The 23,875-nt window shown below is 43.1% G+C and overlaps 1 protein-coding gene across 1 annotated transcript in view; it reads left to right on the forward strand.

Moving 5' to 3' along the window:
• The first annotated feature begins 1,235 nt into the window (after nt 1-1,235).
• LOC135200241 (E3 ubiquitin-protein ligase RNF10-like) overlaps nt 1,236-23,875 on the forward strand; it is a 156,894-nt gene continuing 134,254 nt past the window's right edge. Inside the window, exon 1 of the mRNA XM_064228690.1 lies at nt 1,236-1,618. Within this exon, the coding sequence (XP_064084760.1) occupies nt 1,522-1,618 (97 nt within the window). The 5' untranslated portion in view covers nt 1,236-1,521. The remainder of the gene's footprint in view (nt 1,619-23,875) is intronic.

A 23,875-nucleotide genomic window follows, 5' to 3' on the forward strand; every position in this document is an offset into this window, starting at 1 on the left:
AATACAGTGACTTGCACTTTCCCGCTCGAAGTTCTAGGGCTCCTCCTCACATCATAGAAAACGCTCCTGTGGATGCAACTAGATTTGCTCAACCTACTTTGGGCGTCGCAACATTGACTGCCATTAATGTCAGCTAACTTCAAATGCTTTGGAATACAAACATAAATTTGTAGAAACTAAAATAATTACATTCACCACTAACGATGATGCAATAATATTCCCGTTCATGAAGGAAAATGAGTAAATATTGTCCTCATGATACTTAGTACTACAATCAGAAATTCACATTCTATCTACCAGATCTCTATGAACGAATCCATCTGAGAAATTCCAATTACTTCGGACATATATCGTGTTTTTAAGTATCTGAACGGTTTTGCTCCACAGTTTTAACTTATATGATTTAATTTGCAATGTATTTACATATTCTAGAGTAAATTTAACGAGATTATGTCTTTTCAGCAAAAACAAATGGGAAATTCGATGAACGAAAGCTAATGAAAACTGTATCCTGACTTTCCTTGCCGAGTGTACATATTGCATCATATTGCATAAAATAATTCATTTAATAATTATGTTTAGCAAATAACTAGGCATTCATATAATTTCACAGCAGTATGCATGGAATTCATTTCAGACTAATCATACTATTTTCTGAAAGATAATCACCTTGCTTGTTGTAATATTATGTAACTACCAGAAATGTCAAAAATAAGCAATTTCTGTCATGCTTCTGGAATTATAATCTTCATCATTAAATGTGTGGTGCTCACGGGTGACTGCTCCCATAATCGTATTTTATACAAATGCTCTTAATTAATTCGTATCCAGCCGGATCAAAATCATACAAGAATTAATTGTCAAAGCAGTTTGCAAAGTATGGATTTACCATTCTCAAAATCTGAAAAAATACATATAGTATGGTTCTTCGGTTTGTATCGTATTATAGATTTAATTTTCCCCTCATCATTTTCCATGTTTCTATCAAACACTTTTGTTTCTTTTGGCGTTCATGTGAAAGAAAAACAAAAACTTTCATACCTGGAGAACTTACTATATGACGTCATAGACTAAGCGGCATAGGTGGTAAATATATCCAAACATTATTTTATATCAAAATAAAACATACCATTGGAATGAAATAGAATAAAATTCCTAAATATTTAAAAATAAACACCTTCCATAAAACAACGAATAAGAAAGACTAGTATTGCAAGTGTTGTTTTGATACACCACTACAACAAAGTCATCATCTCGTCGCCATATTGCGACGAACGCAGGCCGAGAGGAAGGCGAAAATCACAATTTCTTGGGAGTCAGTCACTCCCAAGACTTGAGCAAGTTTTTCTCGTCGTACTTCTTTCTTCAACTTCTGTAGACTGTGTTCATCCAGAGAATACAGACTTATTTTGAATCTGTTCGTAACATAATGGCTTGCTAAACTGGTCAACATGTCTGGTGCGGTTGGTAACATCGGAGTCTTCTCCGTCACTTCAACCATCTACATCACCTCTTCGGTGTATGGAAAATACCTCGGCGGCAGCCATGGACAAGAAGGCACTTCCTGCACGATGTCAGTTGCCTTCTGCTAAGAATGGCTCCGAACCTCCTCTTAAAGGTAATCGTTTTGCTGCTGCATGGTTCGCTCCATAGGGCTAGCCTAACCTACTACCTAGGTACCTAGGCTATACCTACGAGGCCAAGCCATGTAGTAGCTACCGAGTAGCTTGCTAGTTTAGTACGTAAGCCAGTGTCAGGATAGTTAGTAGCTAACGCAGGTAACCTAGGCTCCTCCCGCAGAATGTGTGTGTGTGACTCCACTCTCCCTTTCTTCAATTAGGGTAAACAACCGAGTGGACTATATGGGCCAGTCTTGTCCACTCGTTGACCCACCCTCCAGAAAAAGTACTTTTAACACACCCTGACACCGGAGATGGGCATCAGTCGCGACTTGTTGGTGAGAAACTGAGCTAAAGACCTCTACTCTCCTTTCAAAGTCATTATTTTCTCCAAAGTTAGAAATTGAGGCCAAATTTTAAGATTTAAACAGAGGGTAGTGAAAAGGATGTACACAGCAGTCCAAATCTCACCAAAACACGTTGAACATTTTTACTTACAACTCTTAAATATTTAGAAGATTGACGCCATCTCGATGTTTACGGAGTCGCTTGTGTCAATAAACTTCCCATTTCCTGTGATAAATCCACAACGCTCACCACTTGCACCCACAGATGCTGGGGCACTTTCATTACAACAATCGGAACACGGAAACTTACCAGCTTGTTTGTTAGTAAACAACTGTTTTGGTAGAAGACAACGACGAAGCGTGCACTTCGATAATTTTTTAAATAGCCTAAATATTAAAACATCAATATTTTACATAGGGTAGAACATCACGGCAGGCCAACCCTCATCACGGTGGACGGGTCTTATTCACTCGATATTTATTTGGTGAAACAAGAATACAATTGCAACTCTAAGCATACCATTTAAAAGACTGAAGTTTCGTCAACATAATGTGATATATGAAAGCCCCATACGAACTAAAATAAGCATGCGAGCTCTTCGTAAAATATGTTTTCAAGGCAGTTTTGAAATCCAATATGGCGGCTACATTTTGCATGGAAGGTTCTCATCAGTGACGGCCACCATCTTTCCCCAGCCTTCCCAGCACTCATTTGAACAATGTTAGCGTATATATGTAAACGTTTATTGATCTTACTCAAGATTTGCAGTTGTAATCAGCACAATAAAACAACATTTGTTGCCTATATTAGTGAAAGTATGAAACTTGTTATTCCCGGGGTTATGGTTGGAACTGAATTCATTCTTACCTTGTAATCGGTGGTTTTTATCCTTACTGCCATCACAACTGAAACTCCACAGTGCTTATTTGATTGTAATTATACACATTTTGGTCTTAATTCACTCCACAGTGCACTTGAACCACGCTGTGGTTCCTGGTTCCTAAGCACTCACTCCGCAAACACAGTTACGAGCAGCAGACGACAACACTGATTATGAGATGCAAAGCTTTATTCCCTTAATTGTTTACTTTACTCAATATTTAGTTTAACTTTACTTCAAAATGTTTATTTAAATCATGTCTATTATCCCTTTTTTGCAACCAAATTAACCCCCAAAAATTACAAATGTTTCGGATGTATACTTACGAGCAGACGACGTGAGGAAAAATGACTCATCGTTGCCAATCTAGTGGAGCGTCACACATACGCCGATGCATTTACAAACTGTTTCGATGAATTCTAGTTGTCATAGTAATGCAGTAATGATAAAATTGCTGTAATATGTACGTATATATAATACAAATAGATACGCTAATTTCACTTAGGGGGAAACATCACAACAGGCCAACCCTCATCACGGTAGACGGGTCTTATTCACTCGATGTTTAATTGGTGAAACATGAATACAATTGCAACTCTAAGCATACCATTTAAAAGACTGAAGTTTCGTCAACATATTGTGATATATGAAAGCCCCATACGAACTAAAATAAGCATGTGAGCTCTTCGTAAAATATGTTTTCAAGGCAGTTTTTAAATCCAATATGGCGGCTACGTTTTTCATGGACGGTTCTCATCAGTGACGGCCACCATCTTTCCCCAGCCTTCCCAGCACTCATTTGAACAATGTTAGCGTATGTATGTAACGTTTATTGATCTTACTCAAGATTGCAGTTGTAATCAGCACAATAAAACAACATTTTGTTGCCTATATTAGTGAAAGTATGAAACTTGTTATTCCCGGGGTTATGGTTGGAACTGAATTCATTCTTACCTTGTAATCGGCGGTTTTTATCCTTACTGCCATCACAACTGAAACTCCACAGTGCTTATTTGATTGTTATTATACACATTTTGGTCTCAGTTCACTCCACATTGCACTTTAAACCCGTTGCTGTTCCTGGTTTCTAAGCGCGCGCCATAAAACATTACAAACAGCAGACGACGACAGACGACGAAACTGCAAAGTTTTTATTCCCTAAACTGTTTACTTTACTCGTTATTTAGTTTAAATTTACATTGTTATTTAAAATTTTTGATTTAATTCATGTATATTATCCCTTTTTTGCAACCAAATTACCCCGAAAAATTACAGATATTTCTAACGTAGATAAAATCAAATGTTTCTAACGTTTTCGTACATGGCTGCCGAAAACTAGGAAAGAATACCGGAAAATGCATAGAGGAACGACTACGTTTTTTTTTTTTTTTGCTTTTTTGTTTTTGCTAGCACTTTTCATTGATTTCAGTCTTTATTAGTATTTTGAATTTCTTAAATAGTCGTATGCCAGAAATAAATGTAACCTTTAATGTTTGCATGCTTTAATGTTTGCATGCTAAGAATGGCAAAATCATCGTTGCCACATTAGTGGAGGCTTCACACATACGCCGTTCCATTATCCTGTTAAGCGTCCGCCCCTGATGAGCTCGCTGCTAACGTACCGTCACGCTTTTTTTGTAATCAGCGATCATAGCATGATGATAGTTTTTTTCAAAGTTAATATTGATTTTTATACTTGTTATTCATACTGTAATTAACTGTAGGAAATTCTCTCTCTCTCTCTCTCTCTCTCTCTCTCTCTCTCTCTCCTCTCATCTCTCTCTCTCTCTCTCTCTCTCTCTCTCTTCTCTCTGAGTCCAGTCACTCGGCAAAGAAAAGTCCATCTTCACTCCCCGCAATTGAAGAAAAGTTTGTATCATCACTGGAGGATTTCAGAACTAGAGCTCTCATCATCAAATAGGTTATCAATATCACACTCCTCATCTAGTATTTGATTGATCTCACCTAAAGAAATATGCCTCCTCTTTGGGACATTCATTGTGAAAGACGCGAAATCCAACTTTTTTCTCGATAAACGCCCGAAGCGTATTGAAAGAAAACCAACAGGGACAGGCAGTTTTCTAGCATAAGCGACCACCAGGAAAGAGTTGCCAGGCTGGAAATAAGTTTCCCATGTGCTGAGAGTGTTACCAAATGATGTTCCTACACTTTCTATACGGGAGTAAACGTATTTTTACGGGGCTGACGGCTTGACAAGCACAGTTAAAGTCTTGAACGTAATCATCCCGTTGAAGGCGCTACCGAGTAGATCGCGGTAAACGTATTATTACGTGGGTGACGCTTAACAGGTTATAAACTGTTTCCATGAATTCTAGTTGTCATAGTAATGCAATAATGATAAAATTGCTTTAATATTTATGTATATTACTTCCAATACATAGCCTAATTTCACCATTCAACGTTTTGTGTGTAGTCTTATACCCAGTTTGGAGGGTCAAAACATACCGAATGGCAACAGAGAGAGAGAGAGAGAGAGAGAGAGAGAGAGAGAGAGAGAGAGAGAGAAAGGAAGGCGGAGGAACGAAGAAGAAAAGGGATGGCGGTGAGGGGGGGGGGAGGGGGGGGGGGGGGTGTTGGGGAGAGGGTAGGTGGAGCTTTATACGCGTGTTCGTATCCATTTCTGCATAATGGATGTTTTTTTGTCTCTTGGTACAAGGACAAGTGTCGTTATTCTTTACGATTAGTGATTCACGATACCCTTATAAATTACGGCACTGGGTGTAATGCACTATAGCAAAATACTCGTTCTGTTAAGAGTGTTCGTTTACAGAAATAGGTATTGCCCAAAAACCCTCCTGCTTGCACTGTCTCTGAAACCCATAGTAGACATGCTGCTTAGTTGTCAATCAAGTTTTTATAACCAAGTATTTTTTTACAAGCTAGCTATTGAATAAATTTGTATTTTTCTCAGTCAAAACATATGCCCCTCAATGCTAACTTTCCTCTTTAACGACTTTCTGGTCATTGCAAATTCGGCCCCATAATTTCTTATGGTGCGAAAACAGACAGAGGCCCATGGACGAAAACGATTGCGTCACACTACGGCGATAATCCAGCAGTAAAACATCTTCATATATCCAAAAAGTAAATAATAAAGATATATATGCGCATTACGATTATAACAATTACAGGTATAGCTAATAACAATCTGCATGAATAACTGGTAAACTGTTCTGCAATGACAGTTGAGTATAGCAATTATTTACAAATAGGTACGAAAGTCAAGATGTCGTGACGTCATAATACAGAACTTGAAAGAACGTTCTAATTCAGAAAAATAATTACTTAAATTTGAGTCAGAGTTGAGTTACTTTTTCAATAACGAATATTTTCAAATAATTATCATCATAAATATTTAAAATATTGATGTTTTACTACTTATTTAAAAATTAGCCAAGAGCACGCTTCTCGTCATCTTCTACCCCAACAGCGTTTAACGCCTGGCTTGTTGTTGATGAGAAATCGTGTTTCGATTGTTGTGATAAAAGTGCTCCAGCGTCTGTGGGTACAAGTGGTGTGCGGATTTATCACAGGAAATGGTTAGTTTATTGCACAAGCTACTCCGTAAACATCGAGATGGCGTCAATCTTCTAAATACCTCGAGTTGTAAGGAAAAAATGATTGACGCGTTTTGGTGAGATTTGCACTACGTTTGAGGACCGTTTTCAGTACCCTCGTTTAAATCTTAAAATTTGGCCTTAATTTCTAACTTTGGAGAAAATACTTACTTCGAAAGGAAGGGTTAGAGGTCTTTAGCTCCGTTTCTCACCAACAACAAGTCGCGACTGATGCCCATCTCGGGTGTCAGGACGCGTTATAATGTACTTTTTCGGAGGGTGGCTTGCATTGATGGTAGGTGGCCTGCTTGGCCTGCTGTGATGATCTACCCTATTTCCCCGGTTTTGTGTAAGTCCTTATACTAGTTTGGACGGGTAAACACATACCAATTGACAACACTGATAAACAATTGAAGAGCACAAAACGCCGCAAAGAATGCCGTAGTCCCCTTGAATAAGTGCTGGTAAGAGGTTGGTTTACGATTGTTGTGATGAAAGTGCCCCAGTGTCTATGGGTACAAGTGGTGTGCAGATTTAGCACAGGAAATGGGAAGTTTGTTGACACAAGCGACTCGGTAAACATCAAGATGGCGTCAATCTTGAAACATTTTTAGTTGTAAGTAAAAATTTCTAAAGCGTTTTGGTGAGATTTCCACTGCCGTAGCCACCCTTTTCACTACCCTCTGTTTAAATCTTAAAATTTGGCTTAATTTCTAACTTTGGAGAAAATACTTACTTCGAAAGGAGAGTAGAGGTCTTTAGCTCCGTTTCTCACCAACAACAAGTCGCGACTGATGCCCATCTCCGGTGTCAGGACGCGTTATAATGTAATTTTTCGGAGGGTGGCAAGCGTTGAATGTAGGTGGCCTGTTTGGCACCTGCTGTGATGTTTTACCCTATTTATGATGATTAATTTGAAAAATATTCGTTATTTGAAAAAGTAACTATCTGACTCAAATTTAAGTAATTATTTTTTTTTTTTTTTTTGGAATGAGAAAGTTTGTTTAAGTCTTGTATTATGACGTCACGACATCTTGGCTTTCGTACCTATTGTAATTAATTGCTTTACTCAACTTTCTTGCAGAACAGTTTACCAGTTATTCATGCAGATTATCAGCTATTCATGTAAATGTTATAATCGTAATGTGCATAGGGTAGAACACCACGGCAGGCCAACCCTCATCACGGTGGACGGGTCTTATTCACTCGATATTTAATTGGTGAAACAAGAATACAATTGCAACTCTAAGCATACCATTTAAAAGACTGAAGTTTCGTCAACATAAGTGATATATGAAGCCCATACGAAACTAAAAATAGCATGTGAGCTCTTCCGTAAAATATGTTTTCAAGGCAGTTTTGAAATCCAATATGGCGGCTACGTTTTGCATGGAAGGTTCTCATCAGTGACGGCCACCATCTTTCCCCAGCCTTCACAGCACTCATTTGAACAATGTTAGCGTATATATGTAACGTTTATTGATCTTACTCAAGATTGCAGTTGTAATCAGCACAATAAAACAACATTTTGTTGCCTATATTAGTGAAAGTATGAAACTTGTTATTCCCGGGGTTATGGTTGGAACTGAATTCATTCTTACCTTGTAATCGGTGGTTTTTATCCTTACTGCCATCACAACTGAAACTCCACAGTGCTTATTTGATTGTAATTATACACATTTTGGTCTTAATTCACTCCACATTGCACTTGAACCACGCTGTGGTTCCTGGTTCCTAAGCACTCACTCCGCAAACACAGTTACGAGCAGCAGACGACAACACTGATTATGAGATGCAGGCTTTATTCCCTTGTTTACTTTACTCAATATTTAGTTTAACTTTACTTCAAAATGTTTATTTAATTCATGTCTATTATCCCTTTTTTGCAACCAAATTAACCCCCAAAAATTACAAATGTTTCGGATGTATACTTACGAGCAGACGACGTGAGGAAAAATGACTCATCGTTGCCAATCTAGTGGAGCGTCACACATACGCCGATGCATTTACAAACTGTTTCGATGAATTCTAGTTGTCATGGTAATGCAGTAATGATAAAATTGCTGTAATATGTACGTATATATAATACAAATAGATACGCTAATTCACTTATTTCCCGCCCCGGTTTTGTGTAAGTCTTATACTAGTTTGGAGGGTAAACACATACCAATTGACAACACTGATAAACGATTGAAGAGCGCAAAACGCCGCAAAGAATGCCGTAGTCCCCTTGAATAAGTGCTGGTAAGAGGTTGGTTTACGATTGTTGTGATGAAAGTGCCCCAGCGTCTATGGGTACAAGTGGTGTGTAGATTTAGCACAGGAAATGGGAAGTTTGTTGACACAAGCGACTCGGTAAACATCAAGATGGCGTCAATCTTCGAAACATTTTTAGTTGTAAGTAAAAATTTCTAAAGCGTTTTGGTGAGATTTCCACTGCCATAGCACCCTTTTCACTACCCTCTGTTTAAATCTTAAAATTTGGCCTTAATTTCTAACTTTGGGAGAAAAGACTTACTTCGAAAGGAGAGTAGAGGTCTTTAGCTCCGTTTCTCACCAACAAGAAGTCGCGACTGATGCCCATCTCCGGTGTCAGGACGCGTTATAATGTACTTTTTCGGAGGGTGGCAAGCGTTGATTGTAGGTGGCCTGTTTGGCCTGCTGTGATGTTTTACCCTATATATCTATATTATTTACTTTTTGGGTATATGAAGATGTTTTACTGCCTGGATTTATCGCCCGTAGTGCGACGCAATCGTTTTCGTCCCTGGGGCCCCCCCTCTGTCTGTTTTTCGCACCATAGAAATTATGGGGCCGAATTTGCAATGACCAGAAAGTCATTAAAAGAGGAAAGTTAGCATTAGAGGGGCATATATTTTTGATTGCGAAAAATACAAATTTATTCAATAGCTAGCTTGTAAAAAATACTTGATTACAAAAACTTGATTGACAACTACTAAGTGGCATACCTACTATGGCTTCAGAGACAGTGCAAAGCACGTTGCATTACTATGACAACTAGAATTCATGGAAACAGTTTATAATAATGAATCGGCATGTGTGTGAAGCCTCCACTAATGTGGCAACGATGATTTTGCCATTCTTAGCATGCAAACATTAAAGGTTACATTTATTTCTGGCATACAGTTATTAAAGAAATTCAAAATACTAATTTAGACTTAAATCAATGAAAAGTGCTAGCAAAAACAAAAAAGCAAAAAAATATATATATAATCCACTTATCCGTAGTCGTTCCTCTACGAAAAGGTTAGAAAACATTGGATTGAATCTACTTTAAAAATATCTGTAATTTTTCGGGGTAATTTGGTTGCAAAAAAGGGATAATATACATGAATTAAATAAAAAATTTTAAATAACAAAGTAAAGTTGAACTAAATAACGAGTAAAGTAAACAATTTAGGGAATAAAACTGCAGTTTCGTCGTCTGCTGTTCGTAACTGTGTTTGTGGCGCGCGCTTAGGAACCTGGAACAGCAACTTGTTTAAAGTGCAATGTGGAGTGAATTGAGACCAAAATGTGTATAATATCAGTCCAATAAGCACTGTGGAGTTTCAGTTGTGATGGCAGTAAGGATAAAAGCCACCGATTACAAGGTAAAAATGAATTCAGTTCAAACCATGACCCCGGGAATAAAAAGTTTCATACTTTCAGTAATATAGGCAACAAAATATTGTTTTATTGTGCTGATTACAACTGCAATCTTGAGTAAGATCAATAAACGTTACATATATAAGCTAACATTGTTCAAATGAGTGCTGGGAAAGATGGTTGTCGTCACTGATCAGAACCTGTACATCCACATGGTAGCCGCCATATTGGATTTCAAAACTGCCTTTTAAACATATTTTACGAAGAGCGTCACATGCTTATTTTAGTTCGTATGGGGCTTTCATATATCACATTATGTTGACGAAACTTCAATCTTTTGAATGGTATGCTTAGATTTGTAATTGTATTCTTGTTTCACCATTTAAATATCGAGTGAATAAGACCTGTCTACCGTGATAAGGGTTGGTAGTCGCTGGTGTTTCCCCCTAAGCCCTTAGGGGGAAACACCGCAGTTGATCCATCGTCATTGCGTGGCTCAGCCTTAATCATTCAATATTTAATTGGTGAAACAAGAATACAATTACATCTTTAAGCATACCAGGTATTTCTACAGAAGCAATCCGCGGTGGCCTAGACTATGGCAATTGACGTTTTCCTGTTATTTTACTTACTGAACAAGAATTTAAAGTAATATTTATAAGGATGACTGTAGTTAACCTCGAGGGGCCAGTACTAAAAACGGCGAAATACACTGGATGCCCCCAATCCCTAGTGGATGTCGTATCCCCGGTTATGTTCCTTGCAATTCATGCAGAACTATTCTTTAGAATTACCCTGCAAGAAACGCAACCGCGGATACAACGTCCGGTAGATCTAGGGTACTTATCTGTGACTGTAATTAACCCCCAGGGGCCAGTACTAAACACGGCGAAATACATGGGACGCCCCAATCCCAAGTGGATGTCGTATCCGCGGTTATGTTCCTTGCAGTCCGTGCGGACTGCTTCTGTAGAAATACCCAACATCCACTTGAGATTGGGGCATCCAATGTATTTCGCCGTGTTTAGTACTGGCCCCTGGGGCTTAATTACAGTCGTCCGAATAAATATTACTTAAAATTCTTTTTTATACATTTAACTTACCTGGCAGATATATACTTAGCTATTTGACTCCGTCGTCCGACAGAAATTCGAATTTCGCGCACACGCTACCTGTAGGTCAGGTGATCTACTTACCTGCCGCTGGGTGGCAGGACTAGGAACCATCCCCATGTTCTATCATATTTTTTCTGTCGGCCATACTGGCAACATCGTTGTGGGTATCTCCGGCTGGATTCGTATTTTGCATCGCAATTGATCTTCGTTTGGACTTCTCGGTGACGTATTTGCATTGATTGTACTGGCATACGCGATTGTGGACCGTTTTTGGAATTTGATTTTGGATGTTCAACATGATGTCTGGTTCTGGAAATGTGGTGAGAATGTGTGTGAATGTGGGCTGTAAAGTTAGGATGCCGAAGGCATCGATTGATCCTCATACTATTTGCAAGAAATGCAGGATGTATGAATGTTCTTTTGGTAATACTTGTAATGAATGCAAGGATTTGAGTGCGGAAGAATGGAAATCTCTAACCTCATACGTGAAGAAGTTAGAAAGAAACAGGGTGAGGAGGTCTTCTTCCAAACCTTTATCTAGTTCTAGCGGGGTTATCAGTAATATTATACCCTCTTCTCCTTTTACTGCCCCATCTAATGTACCTGCTCCTTTATTAGAACACACAGATTCGGCATCTGAGATTGCGAATCTTAAAGCCGCCCTTCGGAAAATGGAAACCAAAATGGCGGCCTATGAAGGTAAGCAGTGTGATTATAGTGCTGTGGATAGTGATATAAGTGTCCCCAGTGCAGGTGGAGGGGGCGGGGGGGGCTGATTGTCTTCACAACGCTCCCAGGCCTAGACCTCTTTCAAGCTCCCAAGCCCAGAGGAGAAGGAATGTCGAAAGCCGTAAGGAGGTTGTGGAGGATCCCCAACAGTCAGACGTCCCTTCGGCATTTTCTGTATCGCCACAGAATGCCAGAGAACGCTACAGAAAAAGCGTTCTGCGTGAGTGTTTCTCCTCCTCGGAATTCCCTCACCTAAAAGAGGTTGGAGATCGGCGGATCTTTCTCGCCCCCTTAAAAGACGTTTGGATGAACCCAGGATTACTTCTAGTCCTGAGCGTTTTCAAGAGGAGGACCATCCAGTATTAAACAACCGAGGGTAGACGATAATGAAGAGACTAAAAGAATCCTTCGCACGATGCAGGATTCCATCACTTCTCTTGTGGGGAGTTTCTGTATAAAGGACCCTCCCAGAAGGAAAGACGATTTCCTGCCTATTAAGAAGTCTAGGCTATCGAGGGTTCAGACTCGCCATAGTATTTTGTCTTCCTCTGATTTGGAATCGGATTCATCAGCCTTGCATAGGCCGAGCAGGATCCGTTCTCCTGTCAAACGCAGGCACGAGACGCCAGACAAGAGCGTCGAGTTTGCTAGACGTGAAACGTCAGCCAGGAGCGCGAGCGTCAAGATAGGCGCGTCACGCCAACCAGAAGCAGGACGCCTCCCAGGAGCGAGGCGACAGGCAAAGCGCCAGGGACGCTTACGAGGCGCGAGACGTCAACAAAGCAGGACGCCTCCAGGAGAGAGTCGTCAGGCAAGCGCCAGGACGCTCCAAAGCGGTTTGACGCCAGCCAGAAACATGACGCCTCCCAGGAGCGAGGCGCGAGGCAAGAGCCAGGACGCTTCGAGGCGCGAAACGTCAACAAGAAGCAGGACAGCCTCACAGAAAGAGTAGTCAGGCTAACGCCGAGGACAGCTCCAACCCAAGCCGGTCGACGCCAGCCAGAAGCAGGACGCCCTCCCACGGGAGCGGCTTCTCCTGATAGAGAATCGGTCAGGAAAGAGCGATCTCCTTCTAACCTGGAACTGGAAGAGATTTCTGAAGGAAGAAGTTTCAACTAACGAGGGACTTTCCAATTATAAAGTTTTAGCCTCGTTACTTCTAGAGGAGTTTGCGGATTCTCTTAGTCCTGCAGCTCCTCCTTCGCCGAGATCTCTGTTTTCGAGCACAAAAACCCCGAAATCCTCGGCTTTCTTAAAGATGAAAACCGGCGATCTCAAAGAAGAAAGCCCTCCGTCTTTAGATTCGTGGCTTTTATCTAAAAAGGAAACTTTGAGAACGGTTTATTGCTCTCCTCCCTCCAAACTGACGGGGAAAAGAGGCATTTGGTATAAGACAGAAGAGGCGATGGGATTGATGCTCCCTTCGTCGGCAGATTCAGATTTCTCGAGTCTTGTAGAGTCTGTGAGAAGACAGTCTCTCAATTCAGCAAAGGCGTCCTGGAGTATGTCGGAGTTAGATCAGCACCTTAAGGGAAGTTTTTCACGTCTTAGAGGTGTTCAACTTCTTGGATTGTCTCTTGGGGTGCTGGCTAGAAGACGAGTGAGCCAGATTTTTCTAGATCCAGAAACTTTGCACAGTGTCCTATCCTGCATGGATAAGGCTGTGCAAGATGGTTCTGGTGAGTTGGCGGCTCTTTTTGGATCTGGAATGTTAAAGAAAAGATCTCTTTACAGTTTCCTTTCTGACGAAAGGAGTTTCTCCTTCTCAGAGGTCCGCTCTTTTATTTGCACCTCGGTCAGACAATCTGTTTCCTTCATCTTTAGTGAAGGATGTTGCGAGATCCTTGTCGGAAAAGGCTACGCAGGACCTTCTTGTACAATCTACAAAGAAAAGTAGACCTGCAGTTAAGACTCAGAAGAAGGTGGCTCGGACTCCAGTGGTGCAAATAGCAGCCATGTCCTCCAAGCACAGGTAGGGGCCAGACTTCAATTACTTTTCTGGATGCCTGGGTCCGGTAAGAGAAGCAGATCCCTGGACTCTGTCTGTCCTACAGAAGGGGTACACATTCCCTTCGGAGACAGACCTCCTTTGGCAACATCTCCAAAGGATTTGTCGACGAGTTACAAGGACCCTGGACTGAACGAGACTCTCCTTCAGACGGTGGTGTCGATGAGGGACAAGAATGCAATAGAGCTAGTGCAAGATCCTTTCTCCCCGGGGTTTTACAACCGCCTTTTCTTGGTTCCAAAGGCTTCGGGGGGATGGAGACCCGTACTAGATGTAAGCGTCCTTGAACAGTACGCGTGGAGAAAAAGAAGTTCTCCATGGAGACTTCAGCTTCAGTTCTGTCTTCCCTACGTCAGGGAGATTGGATGGTATCCCTGGACCTTCAGGATTGCTTACGTTCAATGTTCCAATTCACCCATCGTCAAGAAAATATCTAAGATTTGTTGTTCAAGGACAAATCTTCCAATTCAGGGCCTTGTGCTTCGGCCTATCGACCGTCCCTCAGGTATTCACGTATCTGATGCGGAACGTGGCCAAATGGCTTCATTTAGAGGGGATAAACATCTCAATGTATCTCGACGATTGGCTAATCCAGGCCAAGTCAGAGAATCGGTGTTTGGAGGACCTACAGTCTACTTTGAACCTAGCAAAGACGTTAGGATTACTCGTGAATCTCGAGAAATCGCAGATGAGCCCCAGTCAGAACTAGTCTATTTGGGGATTCGGATGGATTCTCGGGGTTTTCGGGCTTTTTTCCGTCCCGGGAGAGGATTGCTCGGGGATTACAAAAAATCTCGAGCTTCCTAGAGAAAGAACGGAGTTCGGTGAGGGAGTGGTTAAGTCTTCTGGGAACCCTTTCCTCACTAGAAACAGTTCATTTCGCTAGGAAAGACTCCACCTTCGCCCTCTTCAATTCTTCCTAAGAAGAATTTGGAGTTGGAAGAACGGACAGCTTTCGGACACTTTCAGTATTCCTCTGGAAGTAAAGAATCATCTGAAGTGGTGGATTTTTCCCTTAGAAAAGAACGAGGGCTTGTCTCTAGAAGTTCGGAACCCAAACCTAATCTTGTTCTCAGACGCTTCAGAGAAGGGATGGGGAGCGACTCTAGGGACAAAAGAAATATCAGGCCAATGGAGGAAGGATCAGCTAGACTGGCATATAAACTCCAAAGAACTTTATGCCGTTCTTCTAGCTCTAAAAGCCTTCGAGACAGAGGTGTTAGGTCAAGTGGTACAGGTCAACTCGGACAACACCACAGCGTTGGCCTATATCAAGAAACAAGGGGGAACTCACTCTCTTTCTCTGTTCCATATAACAAAAGAGCTGTTGTATTGGGCAAAAGAAAAGAAAGTGACTTCTCACAAGATTCGTGAAAAGGAGAGAAGAACATCAGAGACCACAGGCTAAGCAGGTTAAACCAAGTTCTCCCCACAGAATGGACCCTTCACATTCAGAGTGTCAAGCTCTGTGGTCCCTGTGGGGCAGTCCACATATAGACCCTATTCGCCACCTACCTATCCAGAAGGATAGAGAACTTTTGCTCCTTAGTGGAAGACCCGAGAGCGATAGCGGTGGACGCCATGCTGCTGGACTGGTCAGGCCTAGATGCCTACGCCTTTCCCCCTTCAAAATGTTAGGAGTGGTGTTAAGAAAGTTTGCGGCATCAAGAGGGACGAGGACTAACACTCATCGCTCCCTTTTGGCCGTCTCAAGATTGGTTCACAGAGGTACAGGAATGGACAGTGGACTTCCCAAGATCTCTTCCACACAGGAGAGATCTTCTCAACAACCCCACATTTCGAGAGGTACCATCAAAAACCTCCCCGCTCTCGCTCTGACTGCCTTTCGACTATCGAAAGACTTGTCAGAGCGAGAGGCTTTTCAAGCAAAGCTTCAAAAGCAATTGCTAGAGCCCGGAGATCTTCAACTATTCGGGTCTACCAATCAAAATGGGATGTATTTAGAAGATGGTGTAAGAAGAATAAACTGTCCTCTTCCGATACCTCTGTGACCAACATAGCTGATTTCGTTGATTTTCCTTAGGGAAGAATCAAAATTATCAGTTTCTTTCTACCATTAAAGGTTATCGAAGTATGCTTTCGGCCGTATTTCGAAACAGAGGTTTGAGAATTGCAGAAGATAAAGACCTCCACGATCTTATTAGATCTTTTGAAACCTCAAAACCTTTTCTCCTCGCACTCCGAACTAGAACCTAGATGTAGTTTTGAGATTTCTATCATCTAGTAGATTTGAACCTCCTCTCAACGCGTTGTTTAGAGATCTAACGAGAAAAAGTATTTTCTTGTTGTCGTTAGCGACTGCGAAGAGAATTAGTGAAATACACGCTCTAGATTCTCGAGTAGGATTTAAGAGTGATGCGGCAATTTGTTCTTTCCAGACTCTTGTTTCTGGCCAAGAACGAGAACCCCCTCTAAACCCTGGCCAAAGAGTTTTGAAGTTAAACGGACTTTCAAATCTAGTAGGAGAGGAATTAGAAAGATCTTTTATGTCCGGTTAGAGCTTTGAAGTTCTATTTAAAGAAGAAGAATGAATTAAACGGGTGTAAACAAAGCCTGTGTGCGTCAGTTCGGGATCCTAGTAGACCCATGTCAAAAATGCATTAGCATTCTTTGTGAGGAGCATTATTATAGATGCTCATAATGACTGCACGGAAGACTCTTTCAGGACTCTCCGAGTGAAGGCTCATGAGGTTAGAGCGTAGCCACTTCATTAGCATTTCAGAAGAACATGTCTTTAAAAGACATTGTGGATGGCGACTTACTGGAGGTGTAATTCAGTGTTCGCATCGCACTATCTCAAGGACGTTAAATTAACATATGAAAAGTGTTTCTCTCTGGGTCCTTTTGTATCAGCCGATACAGTGCTGGGGCTGGGAGCACATAACGATCCTTAGAAAAATTTGTATTTGTTCAAAATTTTGATAGTACATAGATCTACCTTGTGAGACGAGTTGTGGTTTTTTTCTGCTGATTAGTATGCTTGCTGGCGCACGGGACGTCCGAGCTTGGATCAGTGGGGGAATCAAGAGACGTCTTACTGACTAGATTGTACAAACATTTTTTTTTAAATTTTATTTTTATTTTTTGTACTTTACTGTACGAATGTTTGTGATTCGAGTTTGTGGTCGTTTGCAAGAGGTTAGGGGATAACTTCTTGCAATCTTAGAACTAACATGGATAGGTTGAGGTGATCGGGATCGATGTTGTGCTCCTTGTATAAGGTCTTGTCAAGTAAGTGGATAAGCACCCATTGACGTAGTCCTTCCAGGATCTACCAAGTAAGCGGGTAAGACCCCTTTGGCAGAACCACAAGAAACTCTTAGCCATAGATCAATATCTCGCTAAGGCTCTTGAGACTGTCTAGACTCCTGGATTCTATTCATGAAGTCTTCAGTCTAAACAGGTAGGAACCAAGGTTTTTATTTATTTATTACCTACAACGATAGTGATTCCTGTTTGATTCTATATTTAGCTGTCTCTTTCCCACCTCCAATGGTGTGAATCAGCTAAGTATATATCTGACAGGTAAGTTAAATGTATAAAAATGATATGTTATGATACAATAAAGTTTTATACATACTTTACCTGGCAGATTATATACAAAATTATACCCACCCAACCTCCCCTCAGGAGACAGGCGGTATAGAAAAAATATGATAGAACATGGGGATGGTTCCTAGTCCTGCCACCCAGCGGCAGGTAAGTAGATCACCTGACTTACAGGTAGCGTGTGCGCGAAATTCGAATTTCTGTCGGACGACAGAGTCAAATAGCTAAGTATATATCTGCCAGGTAAGTATGTATAAAACTTTATTGTATCATAACAATATCATGTTCAGTAGGTAAAACTGCATAGAAAAACCGTAACTGCTATAGTCTGGGCCGCTGCGGATAGGTACCCAAGATCTACTGCATACCATTCAAAAGATTGAAGTTTCGTCAACTTAATGTGATATAGGGTAAACAACCACATGGATTGGCTAACTCACCGACTACCACGGCTAGGCCACCCTCGGAAAAAGTACTTTTAACACATCCTGACACCGAAGATGGTCATCAGTCACGAGTTGCTGGTGGTGAGAAGAGCAGCTCAAGACCTCTACTCTTCTTTCGAAGTAAGTATTTTCTCTAAAGTTAGAAATTCAGGCCATATTTTAAGATTTAAACAGAGTTTTGAAATTCTGCCGTGACATCTGGGACTTAAGCTATATATATAACTACCAGGTAAGTATGTTAAAAAATTTATTTTATTATGAAAATATCATTTTGTACATGAACTTTCCTGTCAGATATATACTTAGCTATACGTCTCTGACGTTCAGACCGAATTCAAAAAATAGCGGGCACACGAGACAGGTACGTCAGGTGATCTACCTTACCCGCCGCTGGGTGGCGGATGTAAGAACCAATCTCCCTTTCCAGCCAGAATTTTTCTTGTCGCGGTGACGACTACACCTGTGGTTGTTACCTCCTGACAGCTTTATTCATTCTCGTTGCCGTGGATTATTAGACTGACTTTCGGTGAAGTACCTGATCTTGTTGGCTTGGCATACGCATTTGTGGATTGTTTTTTGGATATTGATTTGGATTTTTCTTTGATTTCGAGATGTCTGAGTTAGAGGTTAAGAAATCTTCTATGTTTAGAGTGTGCGCTATGGATGAATGCAAGGTGAGACTACCGAAAGCTACGGTAGATCCTCACACAGTTTGCTTTAAATGTAGAGGTAAAGAATGTTTCTTTTGATAACCCGTGTAATGAGTGTGAGAATTGGATGAGGGTGAATGGAAGGCCTCTTTCTTACCTCTTGAGGAAGTTAGAGAAAGACAGGGTGAGAAAAGGCTTCTTCTAGGAGTTCTAGTAAGTCTCCGTATTAGCGAGTTAGAAGAAAATCCTGTTGTAGCATTAAGAACCTTCTCCAGTTTCAGCTCCTGCGCCCTGCATCGAACCTAAGGATACGACTACGGAAGTGGCAACCATGAGAGCCACGATCCTTAGCATGGAAAAGAAGATCCGTTCGTTGCAAGGTAAGAGTAGTGAAGGTGAATTGTACAGTGACCCCAGTGCAGTGGAGGGTGCGTCTGATCGGCTCCTTAATGCTTCCAGGCCCTAGACCTCTTCCAGACTCCCAGTCCCAGTGGAGGAGGAAAGTCCAAAGCCGCAGGAAGGTTAGGGAGAAACTCCCACCGATCAGGCGTCCCCTCGGTAGATCCTGATGCTCGTACCCAGGCTGCCCTTGTTCGCGCAAAGAAGGAGGTATTGCGCCAATGCTTCTCTCTTCCTCACCTTCACCTAAGAGGATGGAGCGCCTCGGATTCTTCACGACCGCTGAAGAGAGCCTGGAAGGCGCCTGGCTCCTTTCCTTCCAGCCCGGAAGTTTTTCCAGAAGAGCCGGAAGTAGAGATCAAGAAACCCAGGAGGAGCAGGAGTTCTCGCCTCATAGTAGGCTTCGAGCTCTTCTCCGGTGGAGGATTTTACAAGATCTCCAGCTCGAATTCTTGCGGTGGGACTGCAAACGCAGATTTCGGCACTGGCGGGCTCCTTGGCAGGAGGAACGCGTCGGAAAGACGTCTCTCTCCCTGTCAGAAAGTCTAGATTCCTTCACCTGTCTTACCGTCTCAGTCAGAGTCGGTTCTCTCTCCTTTATCAGCGGATGGAAGGAGGCTCTCTCTTTCCCTCAGCAGGCGCTTGTCGTCTTCCAGGCAGACATCGCCAAAGAGCTTTCTCCTGGTGACTACATCTCTCCAGTAGGAAGGGATCTAGCGACTAGTAGGCGTTCGTCTAAAGACAGGCGTACAGCCTCGTCCTCGCGCTCTTTTACGAAGATCCTTCATTCTCCGGATAAGAGAGCCTACTCTTTGATGGATTCGTCTAGAGACAGGATCTCGCCTTATGTTAGGCGCCTTGAGCCTAGTAGGCGCTATCCCCAAGTAGACGCTCTCCGCTCCCAAGCGTGGTGCGGAGGATAGGCGCTTTTCTCCATTCCCTGATAAGCGCGGCTCTACTTTTAGCCGCTCGATTCAGGACAGGCGCGTAGAGCCTGAAAGATATGTCTCTTCTGGGAGACTACCTTTTGAAGAGACACATAAGTCGGGAGCGAAGTTTGTGGAGCATGGTAGACGCCGGTCTCCTAGTAAGCGACCTTCTCCAGACCTTCGCTCTCCTGTAAGTAGGCGCCAAGAGCCTAGTAGGCGTTCGCCTCATGGTAGGCGCAGCTCGCCTGGCAGCCGCTCTCCTTTGAACAGGCGCATGGATCCTGAGAAGCGCCTTGAGCATAGTAGGCTCTCCTCTCCTAGCAGGCGCACCCCCTTGGAAGCCCGGAATTCTAGGAGTAGGATTAAGGAGCAAAGAGCACGCACTCATCAGAGTAGGAAGGACTCATTCGAGAGGAGCTCTCCAGAAACTTTGGCTTCCCCTGATAGGCGCCAGTCTACTACTAGACACTCTCTGCGACAGGCGCATTTCTTTAGAGAAGGCTAACTGCACTCGTAAAGAAGCGGAGGGTTCTTCAGTGGATGAAGTTGAACCTTCAGAAGAGGATTTGGTGAAGGACTCGTCAGTTTCGTCCTACAAGATCCTTACAGATCTACTTCTTCAAGAGTTTGGAGACTCCCTTACTCCCCCGTCGCTCCTCCGTCTCCTCTCTCTTTATTCTCGACTTCGAAGAAGACGAAAGTTTCCTCTTGTGTGAGGATGAAGCCAACCATCTCAATGAAGAAGGCTTTGAGAGGTGTTGGTGATTGGCTGCTTTCTAAGGAAGAGAAAGGGAAAACTGTGTTTTCTTTCCCTCCTTCCAAGCTTACGGGCAGACTCGGATTTTGGTACGAGTCTGGAGAACCCCTTAGGTCTGGTCTTCCTTCATCGTCGGATGCGGACTTCTCTTCTCTGGTGGATGCAGCACGACGCTCGGCTCTTTTGTCGGCTAAAACGACCTGGGCTATGAACGAGCTTGACCACCTGCTGAAGGGAATGTTTAGAGTCTTGGAAGTCTTCAACTTCTTGACTGGTCTTTGGGGGTCTTGGCTAAGAAGACTCAGAACCCGGATGCTATTTCGCCAGAAGATCTAAACAGTGTTCTAACGTGCATTGACAAAGCAGTTAGAGATGGATCGAGCGAAATAGCCTCCCTCTTTGGAGGGGCAGGGGATGCTTAAGAAGAGATCAGTCTTCTGCTCTTTTCTGACGAAGTCTGTTTCGCATGCCCAAAGAGCCTCTCTCCTGTATTCGCAGCTCTCGCCTCTGCTTTTTCCAAAGAAGATAATCCAGGACATCTCAGGATCTATCTCTGCGAAGGCGACTCAGGACATGCTCGCACAGTCGGCACGGAAGCCACTACCTCCTCCAGACGAAGACTAAGAAGGAGACTCCAGCTAGACAGGAGCCCTTTCGAGGGGGCCCCCCCCCCCTTCTAGAGCCTCTACCCTCAGAGGTATAGAACTTTCAAGAGAGGTAGATCCTTCTCACGCTCTGTCAGAGCTAAGAAGTAGGGAAGTAGTCCTCCAAACACCAGTAGGTGCCAGACTTCTAAGATTCTCGGAAGCCTGGACAAAGAGAGGAGCGGACAACTGGTCCCTCTCTATAATAAGGAAAGGATATCTGATTCCTTTTACGGAAAGACCACCGTTGACAACGACTCCGAGTGGGAGTTGGTGGCCAGGTACAAGGATCCCATCATGAGCCTTGCTTTAAACACAAGCAGTGGAACAAATGTTCGAGAAAGAGGCTATAGAGCTAGTGAGCGACCTTTGCTCAGCGGGTCTTTTACAACCGCCTTTTTCTAGTTCCAAAAGCCTCAGGAGGATGGAGACCGGTTCTGGATGTAAGCGCCCTAATTTCCGTTGTAAAAGAGGAGTTTCGGCCATGGAGACGAACATCCTCAGTGTTGGCGGCCCTTTCGTGCCCATGGACCTGTGATTGTGTCCCTATGATCTTCAGGACGCTTTACTTTCCATGTGCCTATCCATCCTTCGTCAAGGAAATACCTCAGGTTCATGATGGGAGGAAGGATATTCCAGTTCAGGGCCTTGTGCTTCGGCCTTTCACACAGCCCTCAGGTCTTTACAGGCCTAATGAAAAATGTAGCAAGATGGCTACATTTGGAGGGAGTCAGAGTGTCCCTTTACTTGGACGACTGGCTGATCAGAGCCAAGTCTCAGGAAAGATGTTTGGAGGACCTACAAAAGACTCTTTTCATGGCAAGTTCTCTGGGACTTTTGGTGAACTTTCAAAAGTCTCAGTTGATCCCCAGTCAAGATCGTATCTATCTGGGGATTCGGATGGCTTCTCTGGATTTTCGGGCTTTTCCGTCTCCAGAACGGGTAGCCCGAGGGTCAGAGAAAGTCAAAGCCTTCCTAGAGAAAGAAGTATGCACAGCGAGGGAGTGGATGAGTTTGTTGGGGACACTCTCCTCGTTGGAGCAATTCCTTTCTCTAGGAAGGTTGCACCTCAGACCTCTCCAGTTCTTTCTCCATCGAAACTGGAGGTGTCGTTCACAAAACCTAGAGTTCTCCTTCGAGATTTCAAAGGAAATCAAGAAGGACCTCTCTTGGTGGGCCAACCCTCTCAAGTTTGTGCAGAAGGGATGTCCCTTCACATTCCGAACCCCAACCAAGTGTTGTATTCCGACGCCTCGGAAACAGGTTGGGGAGCGACGCTCGGCTCAAGAGAAGTGTCAGGCACCTGGAACAAGGAACAGGTGACCTGGCACATCAACAAGAAGGAGCTGATGGCGGTTTGGCTAGCTTTGAAAGCTTTCGAGCCCCACATCCTAGCTTCAACAGTTCAGATCAACTCGGACAACACCACGGCCCTGGCTTACATCAGGAAGCAAGGGGGACTCACTCTTTCTCCCTGTACGAGACAGCAAAAGAACTTCTGCTTTGGGCAGAAAAAAGGAAGATTTGTCTCCTTACCAGGTTCGTACAGGGAGAAAAGAACGTCAGAGCAGACCTCCTAAGCAGGAAAGATCAAGTTCTGCCGGCAGAGTGGACTCTGCACGAAGATGTTTGCCAGGACCTGTGGAAGCTTTGGGGCAAACCTCATATAGACCTCTTCGCCACAGCCAAGAATATGAGGATAGCCAACTACTGCTCTCCGATATCGGACCCGAGGGCAGTGTCGATAGACGCGTTCCTACTAGATTGGAAGGGTCTAGACACGTATGCTTTTCCTCCATTCAAGATACTGGGAGAGACTCTAAAGAAATTTGCAGAATCGGAGGCAGCAAGGATGACGCTTGTAGCCCCGTTCTGGCCCGCACAAGTATGGTTCACAGAGGTACTGGAATGGTTAGTAGATCTTCCGAGAACATTACCACAGAGGATCGATCTGCTCAGACAACCCCACTTCGAGAGGTATCACAAAAACCTCCCCGCTCTAGATCTGACTGGCTTCAGACTGTCAAAAGTTTGGTCAGAACGAGAGGCTTTTCGGCAAGAGTTGCAACGGCTATCGCAGCAGCAAGAAAGGCCTTCTACACTTAGAGTCTACCAATCGAAGTGGGACGTCTTTCGGCGATGGTGTAGGAACCATCACTTTTCCTCTTCCAGTACCTCTGTGACACAAATAGCAGACTTCTTACTTTTCCTTAGGGAAGAAAGTGGATTGGCGGTATCAACCATTAAAGGCTATCGTAGCATGCTATCTGCAGTGTTTAGGCACAGAAACTTAAACATTTCAGAAGATAAGGACCTTCATGATCTAATAAGATCGTTTGAAACATCCAAGAAGTTTCTCCAGGGGTTCCGAGTTGGAATCTGGATGTAGTGCTACGTTACCTGAGGTCCAATAAGTTCGAACCGCCTCAGTCTGCATCGTTTAGAGACCTCACGAAGAAGACAATTTTCCTCATGGCATTGGCTTCCGCAAAAAGGGTTAGTGAACTCCATGCACTAGAAGGAAATGTGGGATTCAGAGGAGATGCAGCTATCTGTTCATTCCTTCCTTCGTTCTTAGCCAAGAACGAGAACCC

Source organism: Macrobrachium nipponense, chromosome 26 (genome assembly GCF_015104395.2).
Source record: "Macrobrachium nipponense isolate FS-2020 chromosome 26, ASM1510439v2, whole genome shotgun sequence".
Lineage (NCBI taxonomy): Eukaryota > Metazoa > Arthropoda > Malacostraca > Decapoda > Palaemonidae > Macrobrachium > Macrobrachium nipponense.